The sequence below is a fragment of the Brachionichthys hirsutus genome, chromosome 17, assembly GCF_040956055.1.
Source record: "Brachionichthys hirsutus isolate HB-005 chromosome 17, CSIRO-AGI_Bhir_v1, whole genome shotgun sequence".
NCBI lineage: Eukaryota > Metazoa > Chordata > Actinopteri > Lophiiformes > Brachionichthyidae > Brachionichthys > Brachionichthys hirsutus.
Window position 1 is genome coordinate 7148645 of NC_090913.1, and position 24504 is coordinate 7173148.

The 24504-nt window shown below is 44.7% G+C and overlaps 3 protein-coding genes across 3 annotated transcripts; 2 read left to right on the forward strand and 1 right to left on the reverse strand.

The window, feature by feature from the left end:
* Window positions 1-1316: 1316 nt before the first annotated feature.
* Window positions 1317-2795, forward strand: LOC137906333 (zinc finger protein Gfi-1b-like). The gene is made up of 5 exons (XM_068750585.1): window positions 1317-1542; window positions 1685-1890; window positions 2060-2173; window positions 2260-2440; window positions 2617-2795. The coding sequence occupies exons 1-5, from the start codon at window positions 1317-1319 to the stop codon at window positions 2793-2795; spliced, it is 906 nt and encodes a 301-aa protein (XP_068606686.1).
* A 632-nt stretch (window positions 2796-3427) lies between these two features.
* On the reverse strand, window positions 3428-4848 carry LOC137906336 (lysozyme g-like). The gene is made up of 5 exons (XM_068750588.1): window positions 4756-4848; window positions 4223-4300; window positions 3942-4138; window positions 3717-3867; window positions 3428-3635 (listed from the first exon to the last, which is right to left on the reverse strand). Exons 1-5 carry the CDS (start codon window positions 4757-4759, stop codon window positions 3499-3501), a joined length of 567 nt encoding a protein of 188 aa, XP_068606689.1. The 5' UTR covers window positions 4760-4848; the 3' UTR covers window positions 3428-3498.
* Window positions 4849-5913: 1065 nt separating this feature from the next.
* Window positions 5914-14635, forward strand: LOC137906331 (mucolipin-1-like). The gene is made up of 14 exons (XM_068750583.1): window positions 5914-5944; window positions 8599-8864; window positions 9609-9776; window positions 9866-10022; window positions 10264-10345; window positions 10587-10683; window positions 11513-11612; window positions 11759-11865; window positions 11997-12146; window positions 12270-12371; window positions 12491-12613; window positions 13908-14114; window positions 14211-14341; window positions 14599-14635. Exons 1-14 carry the CDS (start codon window positions 5914-5916, stop codon window positions 14633-14635), a joined length of 1758 nt encoding a protein of 585 aa, XP_068606684.1.
* Window positions 14636-24504: the final 9869 nt, after the last annotated feature.

The window sequence follows — 24504 nt, forward strand, 5'->3', positions numbered from 1 at the left end:
TGGTGGAACGTAAAAATTCCGGTGAGTTGGGTTTTTTTTTTGCTTATCTTTGGTAAAATTAGCTTTACATCACTGTTTAGAAAAGAGTTTTAATTTGTTTGTTTGGGTTTTTGGGGGGATTTTGGTTTAAAAAAAGTAACACCTCTTTGACTAATGGGGAAGGTTCATAATAATAATAATGCGTTGGTTTTATTTGGCGCTTTACTTTTTATACAGAAACTCAAAGACACTTTACATTGTGCATTATTCATTCACTCTATACTTGGTGGTGGTGAAGCTACTATTGTACACATCTGCCTTCTTGAGCACCACCGACATTCACACACAGGCAATGTGGCAGAAGTGCCTTGCATATTCATATTATACAAATTGATAGCAGATTGAGGTGATATGAACACTAGATAGAACTACACATATCAGGACATTATATTGATTTAACAAGGTTAATGGTTAATATGACCAAGACTACAAATATTTTTTAAAGCAAGGGTTTATTTTTTTGCGCTTGAGCATTTGAATAGATTGCTAATTCTCTTTTATAAACTTGCTTTTTCCAGAGACCTGAGACTTGAACATCATTACTTTAGAGAGGGAACCTGTCCTCTTTTTCACTCAGGGGTTATTGATTCGACAGTTTGGACCGCTTTTACCTGCAGTGTGAATGTAGGATAAAAGAAGCTCTAATAAAATTGAAATGGCATCGATAGCATCCAAATTCAGACTATTGTTCAGCAAATAAGACAAATAAGCCTCACACATAACAAATAAATAATATGACAAAACCAGTCACGGCTAAAGTAAGTTTAAAAAGAGTTTGAATGAGGGGCCTGTATATGAATGGAAATCAGGTTTCTCGGAGTGCCTTCTTACTTGTTTTATTTTAATATAAATATAAAGATAACTGCAGCTGTGTAAAATTATTACTTTGTCATTTACACAAAATGCTTTGTCTTCCCTGACGAGATCTTTGGTTTTTAACAGTATTTATACCAATTGAGTTAAAACAGCATCTAGAATGTATAGTTCTACTGCCCTCTTATGGCCAATATAAATACCCTGTGTGACCCTTTTCTCCATCAGGTAGTTTTTCTTTTCTCAACAGTCTATCAGGTGGAATATTATTTACGGGCTATTGCAGAAGAGAAAGATTTCTTTCTACTGATTTAGTTTTCACGACCTCTACTAATATGGAACCAGCGACCTTCAGATAAACCCTAACGTTGCTCTTGGATGTGATCTCTAATGCTGCTGTTCTTGTCTTTCGCGTCCCGGTGACTTTTTAGCTGTAGACCGGGTTCTCCCTCCTCCTGAGAGCTATGCCTCGATCTTTCTTGGTCAAACGAATAAGACTGCGATGTCATCGGCAAACAGCAAGAAATCTGAGCCCTGGATCAACCCCTGTAACATTAAGCCGGGGAGGAAAACGGAAAGCGTCTTGGGATACATCCCAGGGGTACTCCACAGCAGAAACCCCAAACAGAATTGCAGTACCCTTCACACTGTCGCAGCAGGACCTTCAGGGAACCAACTGCTCTGATGGAGGTGGGCAGCTTACAGTGGGTGGCGAAAATTCACCGTTTATTTTTCATAATAGACAAAAAGCTTCTGTCTGTCTGTCTAAGAGACTGTCTTTCTTTGTCTTCAGACGACAGATCGGTCGAGCCCCGCTGTCCCGTCACCACAGATACTGTGAGCCCCATGGAGAATGTGGATTCTCATCCTCTGACACCTGCGAGATGGTCCAGAAATTACATGATCTCAGAATATTCAGACAAAGTGTCGGTGGGACTGGGACACTTGATTCAGCGCCCTCAGATCCTGAGGAAGACCGGGAGCCATGGTTGCTCGAAGATCAGCGCTCCGAGGCACGAGAGTCCATTCTGTAGCAAAGTATGACATCGCTGCATTACAAGAAATCGTTTATTTATATATATATTTTGTCATATCAGCACTTAAAATAGGCCTACAACAAAATAATTTTTAAAAAGTCATTATCTAATAACAGTAACACATTTAGCAAATCATATAATATTTACTATTGGTTTTAATATCTTTACAGATATCTTTTTCTCTGGCAAGTTTGAAAACTCACATTTGCAAGAGTCACGGAAGCAGACTAGTCAAGTCCGGCAGGCCTGATCGACCCCCTGAATTGCCAACACTCGGGGACAAGGTCAGCATTTCTCTTCATATATGAATTTATAAAGATAAATAGATACACGGTATCTGGAGGGCGCGGCACTCGAACTGTAACCGCAGCGCCTGTCGTTTCAGGAGAGGACGTTCGGCTGCACGATATGTGGCAAGGCTTTCAAGCGTTCCTCCACCCTCTCCACTCATCTGCTCATCCATTCGGACACCCGTCCCCATGCATGCCATTACTGCGGCAAAAGGTTCCATCAGAAGTCTGACATGAAGAAGCACACCTACGTGCACACCGGTGAGGTTTAAGGCGTTATTATCAAATTGAACTTTCTCGTTTGTGGTTGCTGCAGGCAGCACGGTGGCGCAGCGGTAAGCGCTGTCGCCTCACGGCGAGACGGTCGCAGGTTCGAATCCGACTTTCTGTGAGGAGTTCGCGTGTGCAAACTGCAACGATTTGTGTTGTGTTGGCAGGGGAGAAGCCCCACATGTGTCAGATATGTGGGAAGGCGTTCAGCCAGAGCTCCAACCTGATCACCCACTGTCGTAAACACAGGGCCAACCGGCCCTTCGGCTGCCCTCGCTGCCTCTACACCTTCCAGCACAGAGCCGACCTGCGGCAGCACCAGGAACACCACTGCACCTCCCGCTGACCCTGAGTCAGCAACATCAGCAAAAACAACCAGGGCAGAAAGTCTCCTTATGATGTCGGCAAATCCTACATCCTGTCATGTAGGACACTGGAGGAAGACCCCCCGGCCCCCCCCCGGCCCCTGCATAGGTTTCCAACACAGTATTGTAATTAGAATCCATTGTTGATCCTAAAGGTCAGGCTTTTCCCAGCTGCTCTGTACGTATATTTTTGTGTTTTCTTGCTCGTTTTTCTCGGACCGCTGTCGACTGATTTGCGTAGGGGGTAGATCTCAGGCCGGGTTAGTTAGCTTTTAAGGCAGATTAAGTTCAGACTGAATTCTAGTGCGGAATGAGGAAGAATTTTATCCTTTTTGTTTTTTTTAAATCATCGGTCGTAATGGGATTTTCTTTTGATATTATTCTCCAATCGGTTTTTAATGACAGCGGTGCTGGTGGAGGTAAACTAGCTTCGATTGTAAGGAGCTTCAGAAAAACATGAATACCGGATTGAATGTCTTCACTAAAGATGATGGCCTAGATTAACCCAATGATATTTGCACATCTGATCAGCAGCTTCCTTAGAAAATCAAAGGGGAAAACGTGATTTACGAGAAAGATCGGCTTTTGAGTTGAAATCTTTTTTTATTCAGCGTAGGTTTGGACACAAAGCACACATTACAGACAATTTAATCGTCATGGTTTAATCGTGGAACGTTTCAGCTGTTAGAAGTGCATCTCTTGCTTGTACCACTGAGCTCTGGCGACAACGTCGTTGGAATAGTCTCCGCCGGTTGTGTGGGCATCCACGGCGTCATAGGAACGGACATTTCCGTCCCCCATATTGTAGGCTGATATCCCTCCTGCAAGGACAAATACAAAATGAAGCTAAGAGAAGACTAGTCTGTGTGGGGGGGGGGGGGCATGCTGGTCTTCCAACAAACCTTTCAGCTGCTGCTCGGTGCTCCAGCCAGGAAATTTGTTGCGGATCTTACTGATAAAATAAACCAAGATCTCAGTGCCTTGGCAAAGGTGCTCCTCACTGTTCCACGCGCCCCGGGCAGTGTGGTTACCCCCATTTGGAGTGATATCGACCTGCAGAAGTTGGATGAACACTTCTGTTAGTGCATTTTCATGTGAAGCTCAACCGAAGGGTTAACGGTTACAACCTGCATCAGTCCCCAGGCTCTGCCCCCGTCCCCCCAGCCGTTGTCCAGCGCGTTTCCAGCCCTGGACTCCCTGGAGATGATGGCGGCAATGAGAGCTGGATCAATTCCAAATTTTCCGCCCACTCTCTTGATACTCGACTTGTACTTTCCCATTCTGCCTGCATCAGTCTGCGCCATCGTGTGTGATGCCGCCTCCCCTTTGCAGAAATAGAACACAACGGGATATCCGTTTGTGTGTCGCCTCACAGAAACACCGTGGGTGCAAAGAAACCTGAGTTTACCCGAGTATCCCAGCCTGTCCTGTTGAGCCGTTTGCCACGAGGCTCCAGATGTTTCCACCTTCATGATATTTCCATAACCTGTTAACACATCAATATCAGGGCAAAAACACAAGGACTCCAGAGAGCTGCGTTTATTTTATTTGAGAGTTGTTTTCACTAATCATCAGAAATATCCACTCTTCCGTTCCACCCATGAAAACTCTTCACGTAATTTATAAGTAATTGATAAATTACTTATAAATTACCACCTGGAAAATGTTCAAGCGAGTGATTAATAATCAACGGAAGCGCTCTTCAATCTGCGTTCTCTCCAAAGGAACGTTATCTCCTCCTGCGCCACACTTTGGGCGCGTTTCGTGCGCAACAGCCAGAAACAAACTGCCTTGCGATGCTTTAAGCGCAGAATAAATTAATGCCAGTAAATATAAATATGGCAATTGCGATATTTTATATATTTTTTGGAGTTACAGTCATGCAATAAACCAGCGAAGGACTGAAGAGGTGTCCTGGTTGTGTGTTTGTGCCGGACCTACCCATCTCTCCTGCTTCTTCTGACGATCCGTTTGAGCCTGGAGCGCGTAAACCTGCTGCTGCCTTGGACTCTGTCTGACCTCTGAGGACGCTCGACGCTGAATTTATATTTTAGGGGTACAATTCGTTTCACTTTCACTTTCAAAGTTCTTCAGCCACATCACGTGGTTTCGCGAAAGGACGCAGATGTTTTTGCGCATTTTTACTGGGCGAAAGCAAAAGCAGAAATCGGAGGAATTGCAGGAAAGCTGTGACTTACTGAAAAGCATAAAACCGATAGAGTTCATTGTACCTCTGACGAGGGCGACCAGATCATCACCGGACAAATGTGGGACAGCAGGTCTGTATAAGTGGGACACAGGAGGGACACTCCGCAGATGCCAAACAATGATTATTATTTCCAGACATATGATATATATTTGTGTAATTAAGTGTCCCTCGGTATAAATTAAGTTGTGCGTTTAAATAACTGCGCATTTGACTTGTTCCGAAGTCTTTTATTTCATACAACGTCTTGAAAAAACATGTCAATAAACATTCCACAAAGAATGGAGCTATCAATTATTATTATTTTTTGTAATCTTGTGTTGTTTTAACAGGTAAAAAAATATATATAAAAACAAATTTAAACAGTAGGTCTCCCATCCCCAGTCCAGAACTGCTGCCGCAGGATGATTTCAGAAACAATTACCCGATTATCACAATTATGGCCAATTTATTTAAACTTTATTTAAACTGGAGGGACTGTGGTGAAACTACGCCCCCAGTGGTCCTACTATGGAAGCGTCCATTGCGTTCCCAAAACGTTAGAATTCTAACCAATCGTCACTCCTCATTATTAAACCCAACCAACCCAGTCAAAGCAGTGTCACAAGTACTAGCCAATCAGATGCAGAATTGGGTTCTTATTGCCTTCACCGTAGTAGATTTCGAACTTGCCCATCGCGCACATTAGCATGTGACCAGGGGTCACGTGACCCACGAGAGCGGAAGCGGAAGAGTCGAAGCGAACAAGCAGAGCGACTCGGGCCGGCGGAGGAGCGACAGCGGCTGCTGTTGTTGTTGTTGTTGTTGTTGTGACGCTGAAAACAGTAATAATAAGATGATAATAAGAAATTAAGGCAGAGCTCCATCTATATTACTTATTATTTTTATTAAACATGGCGTCGATTGGACACAAGGACACCTCGGGTAACGTATTAGCAGCTTTTAGTTGTAACTTAGCTTCTACACGTCTTTTGCGACATTGTTCTGAGCGATTAAACACTTTGTTGGTTTGTTTCGTGTGTTGACGTCTGAAATGTTGTTGTTGTTGTTGAGACATCGTCGCCATTATGGTCGCTTGAGCACCTTGCAGTATTTCCACCCCGTCATTCCCTGCGGTCGGACCTTGATGAGCACTTGTTGTCATCAGGTGTTTCTTCCCAAACTGTTATTATCACCAGTTTCTCCCTCGAGTCCTGCTCTTTGGCGTCACCCTTTTGTGTAGAGATTGTCACTGCAGTACAATAACAAGTGTTGTTTGAGAGAAGCTATTCTTATTCTATTCCCAAAGCTTCGTCGTTCATTCATTCTGCCTGTTCAAAGCATAGATTACATTAAATGACTCGCTGCTTATCCTTAAAGTTGACCTTTTCATCAAAGAAGAAAATAACTGTTAGTTTAGGCTTGTATATTTGTTTATTTATTGGTCTGCTTGAAATTGACACTGATTTAAAGTGTTCTCGGTGAATTAAAATCAGCCGACTCGTCGAAAAGGAATCCGTCTCGGGCGCCGTCTGTTTTTGTCCAGGCTGCTGTCTTTATCTCAGCTTTGGGTGAACTCCCGTCAACTGCCGTCTAGATCTGATGCAATTGTGATGGATGTGCAATAACATGCTTTTTGGTTGACATACGTGTGTGTGTGTGTGTGTTAATGCCAGGACTCCACCCACAGCGAGAAACCACAGATAAATGTGCATATCCTCCCGTCTGCAGGAAATGTGACGGGCTTGGGTTCCTTCGTCTGACGGATCAGCTGACGAGTCAGTTTTTCCATACCTATTAATATCTTTGAGAGACTGCTGATGCTTACATGCTACGTTGGCTGGATGTTGTGGATTTGGGGGACAGAGGTCATTTCTGCATTCCATGTTACTGATAGATGGCGTCTTAATCTTCCTCGTCAGTTGAGAGATGGTTTCTCCAGTTGACAAAAATGGCTTCTTCTTTGGCTTCTCTCTCAAATCATCAGTCTTCCCTGGCTAAAACCTGGACGTTACTGTCCTCAAAGGTGTGTCCTGTGTCTTTCAGGTGCAGGTGGACGGCTGAGTCTCTCCTGTGTTGAGCCATACGCTTGTACAAGTTAGACTACATTGCTTTGTTTATGTTTTTGTAGTTCTAGTCGCCAAAACATAAAAAATGAGGACTTAAGAAATGAATAGAGCCACTGTTACAGAAACGCACATTGATTTTTCAGCTGAAAGGTGACAGTTACAGTAAAGCAGGACAAGAATTTGGAGTTCCACCACTCCCCAGCTTTCCTGTGGCGTTATTCTGCTGGACTTTAATCCTGTTCACAGTTTGTGTTTCTGGAAACGGAACAGCCGTGCTGCTGGTCGCTGCTTCCTTCCCATTTCCATTGGAGAACTCTGTGACAATAGTTGTTCCCTCTTTACTGGCTAGTTCGGGTTTGTCCTCTGTGGTTTCTCTGTTCTTCTTCATGCTGAATTGAACTGTAGCAATTTTATACGGTAGTGACCCGATCCTTGTTTGATTCTTTAAAGCAGCAAAGTTTAAAGCCTGTGACAAGTAGGCAGATAGAACTTACACGTGATTGGACTATTTTGTAGTTCGTGAATTTCCTGATTCTCTGGGTAAAGAAGCATGCAACAGAAGTATAGGGGGGTAAATCAATGGAGTGTGTGTAATAAAACCTTAAAGAGCAATGATTGTGTTTAGTTTTTATTTAGTTTTAGAATGTAGAGGCTGAAACTAGATCTTCCAAGATGCTATTCCGTAATCCGAGTCGGGTCTCGCGGATCTTGAGGTTATTTTATCTCCTCATTTGGAGTTTTTTCCCCTCCTTTTTTATTTGGTTGTGTTTTTTTGTATTGTGAATGAAAAGTTGTGACTCAAATTAAATATTCAATAAATTAACTTTTACCAAAACATCCATGCTTTGATATTCAGCACTTTGTGACACTTGATGCTTTAAAGTCTTTTTGCTCTGAGGAGAACCCACGGCAACGTTTATATCCTTTTGTCCTTTTAGCTTTGAAACTGAACAAGTTTGATCACGGGACGCAGCGTATACTGTTCTGACTCATACATGTGATGCTGACGGGCAGATTCACGTGATGCTCTCTCTCTCTGCTCAGTAGTTTTCGTCATCTTTCTGATTACGCAGCAGACTCTTGCCCTTTATATATATCCTTGTTTTAATACTGGATTAATCTTATCGCTCTGGGAATTTCATTGATCTTCCTCTTTACATTCTTCAGTTTAACAGCTTTGTAACTCTGTTGCGTGTTTATTCCTCAAACTGAACATTGTAGTCATGTTTTATTAGGAGTGACTTCCCACCTTGTCCAAAACTAAGTCCATCCAACCATTAAACAAAGACAGAAGACTAGCGCCATGCTAGCACCTACCTTCCTATTAACTATAGCTATTGTTCGATGACATGCACATAACCTAACCCTGACAACCATGCTGATGTTTACCAGTGTAGTTTATGGCGTTAATGGAGGGCCAAAGGCATGGACTGCTCTCCCTTTTAATGTTAGAGACACTAAAAAGTATGTTTCTTTTAAAATCTGAATGAGCTTCACTGAGACGGTGTCCATTTCTTTCTCTTCTTTCAGAACTCGACGACGTGTCCTACTCGGTGTCTGATGGCTCTGCAGACTCCAGCAGGGCGCACGACCAGCAGCATATCTATCACGACAGCAGCCACAACAACCTCCGGTTTCCCGTGGCAGGTCGTTGTGCCGCAAGCGATCAAGAAGAGGCCATTTGTAGGAAGTTGAAATACTTCTTCATGAGCCCCTGCGACAAATACCACGCCAAGGGCCGTAAACCTTACAAGCTTGTCCTGCAGCTGATCAAGATCATTATCGTCACAGTTCAGGTGCTTTAAATGTCGCATTATATTCTGGATTTGTATCACACCACAGGATTGTTTGTACACCGGAAATCTGCTCGTATTCATCCATAAATTGTGCTATATTCTCATTTTTAAAGAAATGCTGTTTAAGTTCTCACTCTTTGTGAAAAGAGATGAAGGGACCAACTACTATTTGATGTCATAAGAAGGCTGCAGTCTTATTTTTCATTTATTTAACTCGTTGTGTGCCATTAACGTCTAAAGATGTTTTTTTATAACCCAAACATTCACTGCCAACCCTGACAATGAAACGGCCAATAACTCCGGAACGGAAAATGGCAGGGACACTCTTTTTTTTTTCCTGATGAAAGAGAAGACTTTAATCTTTCATTTGTTATGTTCGCTAGATGAACCTGTACTGGTGTAATGTTAAAAAATTATCTAACACTCTCACAGATGTTGACTTTATCTTGGTAACATATTCCTGACATTTTTATTGCTAAAATGTGATTTCAGTGAAGAAAATGAAAAGAATCAGATGGAATAAGTCATGTTTATTTATCTGATACAAATATAAATGAATCGGATCATAATTTCAAAAGAACATGAAAAACATATTAATTAGAAGATGTGCATTTATTTGTCAGTGCAAAACTAACTTTAATATTTCCTCAGCGGAGATTTTCACAAATTTATGGTTGCAAGACACAAAACATTTTCTGTATGTCATACATGACCTGACGACATTTTCAATACCTTCACCTGCAGTTAGTGATGTTTGGCCTGAGCAACCAGGTAGTGGTGACCTTCAAAGAGGAGAACACTATGACCTTCAAGCACCTTTTCCTCAAGGACTACGATGAGTCCTCGGACGACTCTTTTGCCGTGTACACGCAGAGGGACGTCTACGAGCACATCTTCTACGCGGTGGATCAGGTGAGCACATTGGAGGACTTGTGTTGGTTTATTGAATAAAAAAATAATAAGAATTTGACTTTGAATTTGATGTTGTGACTCTGCTCCAGTACCTGGCCTTACCAGAGACCACATTGGGCCATTATGCATACAGCTACGGCGTCGGCGTCAACGGCAGCGCGCTCTCCCTCTGCCAACAATATTACAAGAGAGGACGCATTGACCCGGCCAATGACACGTTCAACATAGACCCTCACGTCAGGACAGGTACGCAAATTACACGATGCATTGTGCCAGGGATGCTAGCCTGGTTTACATTTATATTAACCACGAGCGACTGTGTTTAATTTCACAATTTAGCAAAAGATTTATAGCTTGATCCCCAGTATGTCGAATGCTTCTTTCTGATTTACTGTCGAATAAGTCTGCTGCTGCTACTCGTAGCTTCTTTAAATATATCAGTATTTCTTCAACTTGACAGTTAGTGTCTGCCTCTGTCTATTCTCAGACTGCGTGGGTGTCAACCCGATGGTGGTCCCCTCAATCCCACACACCAGCAGCTACAAGAACTTCACACTCAAGTTCCACAAGTAAGGCTTCGTTTTGTTTGATATCCCAGAAATAAATCTGACCAATGGGTATCTGATGGGTCACTTATTTCTGCTGTGCTCTCTCTCTGTCTCTCTCTCACTCACTCACTCACACACACACACACACACACACACACGTATACAAGAAGAGACACGCATCAAGCCAAGTCAGTCATTCTGGCAACCTAACATTTCTGTGTCTGTTTTAGCTCTTACTTTCTCCCGATTTATGTTCTTCAAGGTGGATTAACATCACCATCGAGTTCCAGCTCAAGGCGATCAATATACAGACCATCATAAACAATGAGATCCCAGACTGCTACACGTTTTACATAAAGGTGAGAAATAAACACTGGGATATATTTGATCCAGAGGTTTTGTAAATTGGAAACAAATGGCATTTTGTTTCCAACATTTGTGGTCGATTATGTGTATGGTCAAAAGTTTATTTTAAATGACTTACGGTATCTTTAATATTGCTATATCAGGATTTATTAGTTCTAATGACTGATTAAATTTACTGATTATCAGAGTTTCCTTTTACACATTCAGTGCAGATATTTGGGTCAATCAGTATCAACTTGGACATGAAATCGATCACATCGAGACTAATTATTGTCTGATTATCATGTTTCCACACAACCATGAGACTCATAAATGATTCATGCATTTTATAAAAAATGTCCCAGCGACACGGTGGCGTAATGGTTAGTGCTGGCTGTCGCCTCACAGTAAGAAGCTAGCAGGTTTGACTCCTACCTGTGCACAGTTTGCATGTTCTCTCCGTGTCCGGGTTTGTCCGGTTTCCTCCCACCTCCAAAAGACTGTCCGTAGGTGTGAGTGGGCACATGAGTGGTTGTTTGTCCTTTGTGTGGCCCCGCGACGTGCTGGCGACTCTTCCTGGGTGTACACCGCCTCTCGCCCATCTCTGTTCAGTTATATTAGCTGTTTAAAGCCTCTACAAAGCGGTCTTAATGCTAATTCACAGCCTTTTCTGTACTGCCAGATATGAACAGTAATTCTTGTAGAGAACGCTAAATCGTTTATAATTGGATTTCTCCTTGTCTGTTATCAGCTCAGTATTACTACAAAAAGTAGATAATTTCATCATAAATACGAATTTTGAATTTCTTAAATTGACATGAATTTTAAACCTCCCACTTTCAGATAGTTCTGGACAACAAGGCTCACAGCGGAAAGGTGAAGATCTGGTTACAGAACCGGGCTTCCATAAAGGAGTGTAAAGACCCGAGTGTCTCCGGACAAGGTGAGACAGAAGATGAGACTCATATATACGACTCGTAGCATTCATGGAATACTGTAGCAGTAATATACGAGGCAAATGTGCTGCTAAGCTAGTAGCAAGCGGTGAATCCATGGCAGCAGCGGTTACCTCTGCTCTGCTCCCTCCAGCTGAGAACTACACTCGTGTGGCGTTCGATGTGGCTGTCGCCCTGGTGTGTCTGCTCTCGCTGCTGCTGTGTGGGCGCTCCATACTGCGAGGTGTCTCGCTGCAGCAGGTACGGAAAGTTAAAAAAAGGAATACGGCACGATCAACAAGTTTAAAAATACCACCTTGTTATTTAGATTTATGTATTTCCTGTACATGAACGGGTTTTTCCACCTGGCTTTCTCTCTACCTGTCTATCAGGAGTTCGTGCAGTTGTTCAGGGAGCAAATGAACCGTAAGGTGTGCTGGGCCGACCGGCTGGAGTTCATTAACGGCTGGTACATCCTCCTCATCGTCAGTGACATCTTCACCATCACCGGCACTATCATCAAAATCGGCATCGAGTCGAAGGTGTGTTGCGGATGTCAGTGAGCACTGATGTAATCTATTACTGAGTGAATCACCAGCACTGCATTTATCACGCTGTGTGTGAAAATGTGTATCCATTCTGCGTCTTGTCTTCTGTCCTCATAGAATATGTCCTCTTATGACTTGTGTGGCATCCTGTTGGGAACCTCCACGCTTTTGGTCTGGGTTGGAGTCATTCGCTACCTCACCTTCTTCCAGAAGTACAATGTAAGTCGCCTCAGGTGAAGATCCCATTGATTCCTCTTAAAACTTTGATGTAGTAAATGCTAATCCCGCCTTTCTGCTCTCTCGTGTTGTAATCGGTTTTTCCTCTATTCCTTCCACAGATCCTGATCGTGACGCTTCGAGCAGCGTTCCCGAATGTGATTCGGTTCTGCTGCTGCGTGGCCGTCATCTACCTGGGCTACTGCTTCTGTGGCTGGATTGTTCTGGGGCCATATCATGTGAAGGTGAACAAAATGCCATCTCTTGTGTAGGCAGCAAGTGTGAATTTGTTGCAGTAAAACACATTTTATAGAATCAATAACTAATAAGTCACAAGCTGCAGAGAGTTTTCATGTCATCCATCTTACGTGGAGAAACATTAGCGTTCATCGGAAGTTGTGTTTCTGGCGAATTTGAAGCCCAACAGTGGTTCCCATTTGTTATGGAGCTCATAGTTCACAGGATTGTTATCCTCTTCCCGAAATAGTTGAAGAATAAGTTGGAACTGGCCATAAATCACATGGAAACGTTGACGATAGCCCTTAAGTAATGTTAAATGTTTATATAATTATCTTTCACGCATCTTTTTTTTCTTTCTTTTTAATTTCCAGCTGCAGATTACGAGAATTGATATGCTCGTCCTGTGGTTCATCTTGATCTTGTCCACCTCTACCTTTTTACAAAAAAGCTTCTTTTTTTTTTAGCCTCTTGTGACGACACCGACATGAGGAAGAAAGTTCTTCTTTGATTAGCATTTTATTAACATTTTCTGTGATGCAATGTTGATGTTGTTCTGTCTGTCCTCTTTTCCACTGCTTCACCATTTCCCACTGACCCTTCTCAGTGGCTCAAATAGATTTTCTGAACTGTGGTGGTGACGTTCGCCCTCTTGTGGTATAAAAAACAACTTATAAGAGTTCCTGGGAAATGGTAGACAAAGCGTGCGCTATTGGTCAATAATATTTTTTATTCATTTATATTCTTAATTGCAATAAATTGTTAAATGATTACTAGTAATTTCTACCATTCAAATACCAGCATGTCTGTTTTTTATTAGTTGGTTGGATTGTCAACTACAGAACAGAATTTGGTGGGAGAATTAGATTCCCACAGTTTTCACACCGGAAGCTAGTGCATTTCTTCCACATTGTAATTTAAGGCCTTTTTTTTATGACCTTTACTAAAGGCCCTGCATCAGCCTGAAACGCCAAACTGGATTTCACTGCAGAGCAGGTTCTGCTTTCTCATTAAATGTGGTTCCACAGAATGAAACCATGTTCCCACATGAACCTCTGGCGCGGTTTGTGGAGACTTCTCCACCCAGAAGAAATGAGTCAGTGAAGCTTAAACCACGGAAACCACGCCTGACTCGTAGTACTGGTCCTTCCTCATCCCGAGTTTGTGTATTGGGCATTGCTGAAGTCGTTGAAACTAAATGTTGCCTTTCTTTGTTACTTGTGGGGCGTTTATTTCTCCGGTGATTTCAGTTCACCCTCATTTCTTCACGCGGACGTTGGATTTCTGTTTTCTCTCCCTCAGTTTCGCTCTCTGTCCATGGTGTCCGAGTGCCTGTTCTCTCTCATTAATGGGGATGACATGTTCGTGACGTTCTCCGGGATGCAGGAGAGCAGCACTCTGGTGTGGCTGTTCAGCCAAGTTTATTTGTACACCTTCATCTCGCTCTTCATCTACATGGTGCTTTCGCTGTTCATCGCCCTGATCACGGGAGCCTACGAGACCATCAAGGTACTCTAAACGGGTTCTCTTAAACCACTTTATCCTTACTAATGTATGAGACTATAACTACTCTGTAAACTCTTTGATTGATTTACTTCTCACCAGCACCAAACCCAAGAACCCATCCACATTACAGATCTGCATGCCTTCATAGCCGAGTGTCAGGATGCACCGAACTCTGGGAAGTTCAGGGGTCTGGAGACCTCCCCGTGCTCCTTCTTCTGCTGCTGTGACAGGTGAGGAGGAGGAGGAGGAGTAGAAAATGGATGGGTGGATGGACAAAAATTCAAGTGAATACAAAATGCATCTTTTAAATGAGCATTCCATTCAATGAATGTTAAAAATAGAAAGTTCTTCAGAGACAATCTCAACAGTATCAAACCGTAATTGTCCCGTAAACCTAATAACTGGTTGTGCCGGCCGTGGCAGGAATGAGTCTTTCAGGAATTCTTCAGTCTGGCTCTGCAGTGACTTTTTCTTTTCTTTCCCGCAGAACGACAACATATGAGGACGTTCTGCTGGTGAACTGAAGGTGACACAGGGATACGCTGATTCCCAGCTTTCCTGTTCCAACACACTCAATCTGGGTCAAATTCACTGTGCTGGATGGACAAGCTCTCAGGAGTGCGTGTCCACGCTCTTCTTGCACGACCTCTTCTTTTGGGGGTGCGATTCCATGAGGTAGAAACTGAGGTCTAAAGCATCACCGCACCGTCATGGATGACTAAAGCACAGACGTTTCTTTGTTACACGTTGCTTTTTATATCAAAGTTTTAGTTTTTATTTGTATCCATTCAATGATACACCGTGTTAAACCAGAAACACGCAAAGGCTGCAGTTGCACGGGTAAGGACTGCAAAGTGGTTAATATGGTGCTGTCGACTTTTAATTGTGTGTTACTCCTTTTAGATGTTGTTAGATAATAGATTAGCTCTTAAGAACAGAACATTGAAGCATTTATGCATATTGCCAAACATATAAAGGATAAGGCTGTATCCTTTTACTTACTCTTAACTAGACTTTATTTTCAAGTACCCCGGTGCCCCCTTAAAGTCTATTACATCAGGTCCCAGCGGAAATCAATGAGGGACGTCCCTAAAGCAGTCGGCCTTTTTTGAGGAAGAAAACGCTTGGAGGGAATTGCCACAAATTGATTTTTGAGTTGCAAATTTACTGAATAATCACGATGTTGCCTTTTAGATCGGTAACATTGTTCAATCTACAATTGATTATTGAAAATAATCTCACAAATTAAGCACTTAAGATCGCCTGTCGTTTCCTCAGACAAGGAGAAGTTTTCCGAAGAGCCGTAGCCATTCTTTACTGATACCTCAGTATATTAAAATGGGAAGGAGGTCACAAACTGAATCTGGATTCAACTGCTTTAAAGTGAAACAAGACTTTGGGTCGATAACGAGGAGAATACTTAATGAAAACATTTCTCCTTGTAATCAAGCATCCTACTGAAGTCCAGGACCGTTCTGTCTGTTTGCTTCATAATGACGCTTGTTAGCTGTGGCTTCGTGATTTCCTGTTGAATTTCTCTGTTTAGCTCTTCCCTGTACCACCTGAGACGCTGTGTTTTTAGTAAAATGCAGTCGTTTCATCTGTGAAAGAGATTTCCTCTGGTCCAAGTAGTATTCGGTTACCACCATACACTACAGCAGGTTTTTTCAACCCTCTCTTACTTAGTGACGCATCGAAGTTGGTTATGCACATTGATTTCAAAATCAAGCCAAATGTATCCATGCTTTTAACTTTAAATTATTTAACATTTATATGTTGCCTGGCATTACCTACAGCTGTCTTTCCTACATTTTGATTGCGTCATGTTTTCATATGAATAATCTGCACATGAACGGGACTCAAAAATGAAGACGCCAGACTGGAGTCCTCTGAATCATCCATTTTGTGTCGTATGTATTGCCAAGAAACTAAAAACTTCCTGGGTCATATTTGATAATAAAATGTAGTTTCATTGCCTTGTCCTTCCCACTTTTTTTTTTTTTTTTTTTACTTGCCAGTTAATCTTTAAAAGCTTTTATATTAGTTGGATAAATCAACCATTGATCAGGCCGCGTTTGCCCGAATGAAGGCAGCAAGCTGCCCGTGTTTCACACTGGTCAGGGTTAGTGTTTGCTCACACTCCTAAAATACAGAGGCTGCTATCCCCTCCTGTCAATCTCAATTTTACCATCTAACTTTGACTCTCCATCTCAGTATTGGGACATAACCTAAGTTATGACTTCGTACGACAAGGAAATCCTTTGCAGGCCTGTCAACCACAGCTCATCCACCAACATCTCACGTTTTCATTCATATTAGACATTAAATTCAAAAGCAGAAACTGCTATTCAATTTGCACTGCAAAACTAATTTATTTACTAAAGAAAATTGGGAAAGGAGCCCCATTTCACAAGGTCAAATCTGCAGTTTTATTTGGATTTATACCAAAATATTGTTTCAGATTATTAAAGGTTGTCATTTTCCCCAACTCCTCCTCTAGTATGTCTGTGTGTGGGCTTGCAAGTCCGTTTATACCATAAGCAGTGTGTGCAGCCGTCATATCTACCAAGTCCTTCATAATTCTGTTAAGGATTTCCACAAGAGCTCAATTCTGAGCCACGCCCTTGTGCAACAACATTATGAAGCAATCTGCAACGGATGTGCAGGATGTGAGAGGATTTGGGGTTTTGTTTCCTTCAGCTCTGGGATATAACGATGGATGTATTAGTGCTGAGCGGTGTCAAATAAAGGGAAGAGCATGAACTGGTTTACTAACATACTTATGGTGGATCTACACCCATGAACTGTGGAAATACTATACGTTGTTAAACTTGTTTCTGAGTAATACAGCTGCAAATTCACACTCAAAAACATGTGGTGCCGTTGCAGAACTCATTAAAGTTTTGGGTTTTTCTCCTTATGCTGCTGATGAAACCATTACAGTCCTGCATAGGGAGGGACTGAGACATGACTCACATGCACACACACACACACACACACACACACATGCACAAACTCTTGCTCTCTCTCTGTCTTTCTGTCTCTGTGGTTAGCAATTTCCTGTAAGTCTTAATTCCCCCCTTCACTAATGAGCTTGCTAATTCTCTTTGCTCTAAATGTATCTGTTCTTTTTCTACTCTCCTTATTAGAACAAACCCAGCTCATTGTCAGATGTCTCGGCCCTTTCACTCCTTTGTCTCATTGTGATTTTCAATAGACTTTTTTGTGTGTTCTCCCATTTGTGTCACAGACAGAGCCCACAGCTGCAGCTTAACATTTAAAATAGAGAATATTCAAATGGCCGCTATTGTGGCCTTGTACCATTGGGAAATGGCCACTGTGGTAAAATTCAAGTGCAGAATATTCATTGACAGAAACTTTCTTCAGTCTGAATTTTTTATTTTTTTTTATTCAGCCGTGCTCACAAATAGCCACATCTCAGGAAACAGAACAATGCAATAGTGTAGACACTGGAACCGCATTTAAATTACTCCCAATTTCTCACATTGTAGCCGTTCTGCATTTTATATAGTAGTATTCAGGCAATAGGAAAAAACTTGATTATGGCATAGTGTATACAATACAAACAAAAGTTGGTTTATTATATTGTATTATAAAATTAAAATACAGATAGATGCTCATTCGTCCAGAATAACAGCAATATATATTATTTTCTCTTCCTCGGGCCTTCCATACATTTTCACGACAATCTGTAAAGTATGTTTTTCTGCATCAGCGTTAATGTCAGTCAGAAAAACAAATTATTAACCTTCACCGACTTGGCTACAGTAATAAACAAATGTTTACGACAGTTGCGGCGTCCACACTGCCGGAAAGCAGAACTCCCCCCCCTCCCGTCCGCGCTCAAGCTTGTTTTGAATTTGACGTCACCCCGGCTCTGCATACGCACCAGTGTCGGGCTTTCTGATTGGCCCGCTCAGAAGATTTAATCTTGCCTTTTCATCTACGGCCCACAAACGCTTTACCGTCAATCCCCCCGGCGGCCCGCCTCTGTCAAATGGTCGTCCGTGCGTGAAGAGAAGCAGCCGCAGCCCGGACGTGTTGGGAAGGACGCCGAGAGGAAGACGCGGGCTCCATTGTTGCTCCGGGCTCGTTCACGGGTAGGATTAGCGACATGCTAACGGGGTGGGATTTTGTCCTGAGGTGACCGGAAGGTGTTCGCTGCGCGCTGCGTGCCTCGCGCGAGCAGCGCGGTTGTTTAGCTAGGTTTACCTTTTGGTTGCTTTTTGTAAAACAAAAAAATGTCGCAGGAAACTAACGAAAAAAGAAGTTTTAATTCAGAGAAGTTCACCTTGTTTTGTCTGGGTTTTTTGTAAACTAGTCCATGTATTTTGCGGTCAGACTCCCTTTTTTGGTCCGCAATGTGTCCCGGGCGGTTTTTAGCTAGTGTCCATAATTAACACAACCGCACAAGACACAGTAAATTATGAAAATATAAGGGACTGGTGGAGGAACAGCATGAAACGTGTCATGGATATTAAAGAGCGTAGTAACTCAGCCATGTAATGACATTTAAGTATAAGAGATGTATATTTTGAATCAAATTCATGGATGATCTTGTGTGTTGGGGATCTTTGGATCACTGAAATCAGTCTCAAGGCACCTGTGATAATTAGTTTGCCAGGTGAGCCCAATCCAAAGATATTCCACATTAAGCAGACCACCATTTTCAAACAATATGGGAGATAAAAAAGGAACCCTCTGCTGCTGGAAAGTGAAATGGTGAGGTATGAAAAGCGTGAGCTATTTCACTAAAGCTCAGGCGTGGTCGTCGTGCCGTTGAGAGATCTGTGGCTGATTCAGAGCACACACACACACACACACAGATGATGACATGAAGGGAAGGATTCTGCAAGAGGATGGATTAGATTAAAGAGAGCCGCTGCTAAGATGCTGCTACAAAGCGGCAAATGGGTATTTGAAGCTGCTGGAGTCCTGCAAACATCAAGGCGTAGGATCCTCCAGAGGCTTTCGGTTACGCACAAACCTTCTTCACCGCCTCCCCTAAACGATGCTCTGTCAACACTCTGAGATCCAGCGCTCTGGATGAAGACACAACCGTTTCCCTTTCCCGTTCCTGATGGCCCAATCAGGATGTGGCTGTTGTGTCTCAGCCTGTGTGATGTGCCTGGAGTTTCTTCCTGCGCCAGCTGCTCCTCCGGCCCATTGCTTAAATTAATCCACAGAGAACCCTCCCCCCCCCCCCCCCCGCTTCATTTGGCACCATTTCTCGTGTGGGTCACGTGTTCGATACTGACAATGGCACTTGTCAGCCCGCCCTAATGTGCTGTTCGCCCGTCTACGCGGGGATGATGAGCTTGTTTGAGTTGAGTGCGTACGCGTGGCCGCTCTCTGCTGCTCTGTTTGATGCCACTCATCTAATGCCCGGTACTCGCTCCGTCTCCGGCCTGTCCTTGTGCCTGACTGAGCCTGGCTTTGTTCACCTGACTTGTTCCCACATGTGACCACCTGCTCCTGATGGCCTTATTGGGTAGCCTGGTTTCACCTAGCATGTATTACTTTTCGGAAAGCCAGTTTGCATTACTTTTTATAAAGTATTTTCTGTAGTATTTGAGGACGTGCATTACTTGGTTGAACTAGCATGTGGAAGTCGTGTTACACTTGGAGTATGTATAAATGCATCCTGGAGTTAAGTTCTGGCTTAATGACTTAATTCGTATATCTTTTATTGTTCCTTGGCCAATTTATTACTTTACACTGAAATGCAGGAAATTGAATTATAAGTTGTGTTCTTAAATGTTTACAGCTTTCATCAGTTTCATTGCATCCTGTCTGAGTGCGTTCTGAATGCACACGTCCGTGTGTTCATTCAACAGAGATGTTCAGTCTACCTTCAAAGCCTTTCTTCATTTTCATTACTTTATATTTCCGTGCTCTTCATCTTGCCATCTTTAATTTCCCCTTGAATTCATCTCCTGTCCATCTTGTTTCCTGAGCCACACAGACCGTCCTCTTTATATTCATTTCGGGGTTCACTCTCGGTTAAGGGATTTTCCTCTACATCGCCCTAGTGACAGGAGTATTACATAACTATATTACCATCTTAACAGGAGAGGATTATAGTGAGCGGCAGTTGAGCCGTTGGGAGCTTTTCACGCTCTCCTCCTTCCGTAGCCTCTCAAGTCAGGAAATTGTGAGGCGTATTTTGCAGAACGGTGCAGTTTAAAAAATATTCAATATTCATGTAATCTTTTAATGTGTTTCTCCTCCAGGATATTCAAGTTTGGCTGCGAAACGACAGCAGTAACGTCCACGCCCGAGGACGAGGGAATGAAACCGGATGGGGGAACTATGGAAGCCAAAGAACCCGGTGATGGTGCGGCTGAAGCCGAGTCCTCTTCGTCACAGGGGAACGTAAGGGCACAAGCCTCGTCGCAGCGAGAGGAAGCTGCCAGCGATGCAGCGCAGCAGGATGCTCCAAAGCCCAACAGCAAGTCGGCGGCGGCAGAATCCAAAGTCGAGCCAAAAGCTGTCGCGAAAAAAGTGCAAAACACCCTTAAGTCTGCGGGAGCGTCTGGATCCCTCCCTCGCCCAGGCGCCGCCACGCAACGCACGGGGAATCGTGTCAAATCAAACTCCTCGTCCACGGCTGCAGTCAGTAAAGCCACGACGGCAGCAAAATCATCAGTGGCTGCAGGGGCAATACCGAAAAGACCAGTTGGTGCAGCAGCGACCAAGAACCAAGCTAGGATGCCTGACAGGAAGCCTGCTGGGCAGGCCGCGGTCACAAACGGCACCAAGCCGTCGTGGGTGAATCCGGCCGCTAAGAAGAGACCCGGGGCGGACGGCGTCGCAGCAAGACCCAAAGCCACAGGTAAGTCTCAATTAGATGTTTAAATCAAATACCATTTCAAATCGGGTCTGAGTACTTCCAGCGACCTCGATTGTGTATATTTGTCTCGTTTTAAGGTACTACCAGCAGACTAACGGCATCCACTGCCCCGAAACCCAGCACGTCGACCGCCGCAAAACCTGCTCCTGCTGCCGCTTCAAAGGCCGCCAGGTAACCGTGGCTGCCACGGTAAAGCGTCCGGATCACAAATGTCTTCGCAGAGCATTCAGACGGCTGTCAGGAACTACCCCTCCTCCTCAGGGCAGAGCGCTTCTGACTCAGAATCCTGCTCATGATGAGCTTCTGTATGTTGGCTCTGTTGGTGACTATTCTTTAAGTGGGGGGGGTCCAAAGAAAGCGAGTGGCAGGGAGAAGAGAGAAACCCATGATGGAGATGAAGCATGAGATTATCGTTCACCATGACCGCGGTGTCCGTGCGAGGGGTTTGGCACACCAGTACGGAGCGGAGTACATCGATGTGTACGATCCTCGAACGGAAGGAAGCTATCGAACACGAAGCTTTCCGAACCTGCGGCTGAGTTTTTGTACGCGTGCGTGTAAAGTACAATCGCCTCCAGCATGCTGGGTGCCGTTGTCGCATACAGTGCAAGAGAATCCTCCAAGAGGGCACTTCACAAAGTACTTTTGTTTTTCTAGACTAGAACTAGTAAAACATCAGATCTGGCATTTTTAGTTCTGAATGCGTTCTTTGTAGATGTTTGTTCTGATCTTCAGTCTTTTCATAATAAGATGGGTTTTTTTTATATAGTGTAAAGTTTTTGTGACTTTTAATTTGCACAGAAGAGTGTTTAGGAAACATTGCTGAAATGCCGGCTTCGTTCAAAAGCACTTCTGTTGAGGCCCGACTGTGCGTAAGGGAGCGCAGCTGAGTTTTGGGTGGGACACCCGAACTGTCTACCGTTCAATTTCTCGTTATTCAGCTCCTGGCAACAACTGATAAGTGACATCTTTCTGCCAATAAAGATAAAACGGAAAATGATGGCTGAATAATTTTGCTTCTCGCTCTTGGTGCACGCAACAAATGCGGAGGGCTGTTTGAGCCGATGCTTCGGTTGCCGTGCGTAACTAGGCAACACACCACGAGGAACTACCTGAATGTCTCTGTCCAACTGTTGGAGAACCTTGATGTAAAAGTCTAATGCTTGTTAGAGGACGACTCTCTGGGCTTGGAGCGCTGAGCAGAGGATGAAGGATTTTGCTTGTCCATTGGGGGAGCTTGATGTGAGGAAGGAGTGGGATTAGTGCAGGTCGTCATAACAACCCATCCAGGCTAGGCAACGAAATGCGAGTTTAATAGATGATGATTTCCTTTTCATTAGACGGTCAGATTATAGATCATCTCCACTTATCCTTTTGATCCGTATTTTTTAATCAATAAATTCTATTTGAAGGTTTTCATTGTAGACGACTGCTACATTATTTCTCTCTTCAGGCCCACTTTTGGCACCTTAACGTCTCGAATTACTTTGCCATCGTCCAGACTCACCGCAGCAACCAGGACCTCTGCAGCTGCCAAACCCACCACTTCAAACCATGCCACAGCGACCTCTACTGGCTGGACGTCAGCAGCACAACTACCCACGGCTGTTCCTGCAAAGAAAGGTTTTAACGCTGCATTTTTCTTTGAACATGAGAAACCTGTCAATCATTGCCCAAATAAATCTGAGGGTTTCGGTTTGACGGTTTATTTGTTTGTAGTTCAGTATCTAAAAGCTGATATCCATCATTGCGATTAATTAAATGTCAATAAAACATTCTAAGATTGGAAATGTGACAAATAAATAAATCTGCCTCTTTCCACCAGCTATCAGTCGACCACTTTCTGCTGCAGTGACGACCAAAGCCACAACGGCTCCAACCAATCACGCCACCAGGAAGCTGGAACCCTCTAAAGCTGCAGTCACAGCTAAGATCGGCTTCGTCTCCAAACGGCCTACAAAGGCAGCGGATCCCAAACCTCAACCCGCAAAGTCTGTTCCCACAAAGAAACACGTAACGACTGCTCGGTTCTCGCAGCATAAACCGCCCCTCGGCCAAAAAGCATCTGCCTCTCCATCGGAGGAAGCGGGTCGAAGCACCACTCCTCAGGAAAAGCCCGGAAACAGGCAGACGCAGGCCGTCTCGCCGTTCACCCCGACCAAGAGGGCGGCGGTAGTGACTTCTACCACGCCTGCTGCAGAAGCAGAGCGCACTGCTTCTGCTGCAGTAGCGGCCGCCGCTTCAGAGGAGCAACCAGAACCTGCATCGTGTGCTGCAGCTGGAGGGGTGACCCCCCCTCGGGTAACGTCTTCCAGCAATCTAAACGAGGAGGAGGAGGAGGAGGAGGAGGAGGAGGACGACGACGACGACGAAGAGAAGGACGGAAGCCAGCAGGTTTCTGAAATGAGCGGAGCCACACAACCGACGGAAGAGTCTCGTCCCGGGTCGGGTGGACCCGCAGGCGGGTCGGCTCGGAGAGCTGCCGGTGCCTTGTTGCTCTCCGAGCTGGACTCCGAAGACGTCAGCGGCAGCCACCAGGGGGCGTCTGAGCTGAGCGCCCCCGGTGTCCTGGAGGGCACGGAAAGCACGGACGATCTGGGGGACGGAAGTCTGAAAGGTGCCGCGGAGATGGAAGGAGCCTCCTCTGACATACCGGTCAATGATCTCGAGGATGAAGATGAGGACGATGGCGACCGCGTGTGTGACATGGACGTCTGCTCCGAATGGGCCGATGAGCCGCAGAGACTGAGACATGACAACGACGGGGACGAGGAGGAGGACGAAGATGTCGATATGGCCAGCGAGGGCGTGACGGAGAGCGGCCTGGAGAGCTACGGGAATGCGGACGAGGATGATTTGGTTGAGGACGAAAGGCTCGACAACTTGAACAGGGTGGCTCAGCCGCCGCAGCCGCCACCGCCACCACCTCCTCTTCCTGCCGCTCAGAGGGACCGACCGGACGCCTTCGCTGATCCCTGGTCAGAACATCATCCGGAGCACGTCGTCTCCTTGCCCATGCAGGTGGAAGGAGCGGCTGCGGCAAGACCTGCGAAAGACGTTTGGCAGGGAGACGCCCAGAGACTCGCTCAGCCCAAGCCGTGGCTCGAGGTCGGCCCGTATCTGCCGCCGTCTGGAAACGAGGCGGTTCCTGATCCGTCTGCGCTCACGGGTGTGCCGCAAAATGCAGAAGCGAAGATGGACGAGGATGAGTCTGTCCCCGTCTCGATGCCGACCCGGATCCCGGAGGCGTCTCGGTCGAGCAGCGGGGACCGCACGGCAGAGGATTACTATCAAGTCGGAAAGGCCCCGCCTCCAGCTGCAGCGCTGTCCTCACTGGGTCGGGGTCACCAGGTCCGTGGCACCGACACGAAAAGAACCGAGGAGGAGGAGGAGGAGGAGGAGCTCACGGCTGGGAAGCTGCATGCTTCAAACCACTCGTCCTCTTCCTCAGTTACTGAGGAAGAGGTCAGCGACACAGAGGGGGAGGCTCAGCTGGACGACTCTTTGGAATGTCCATTG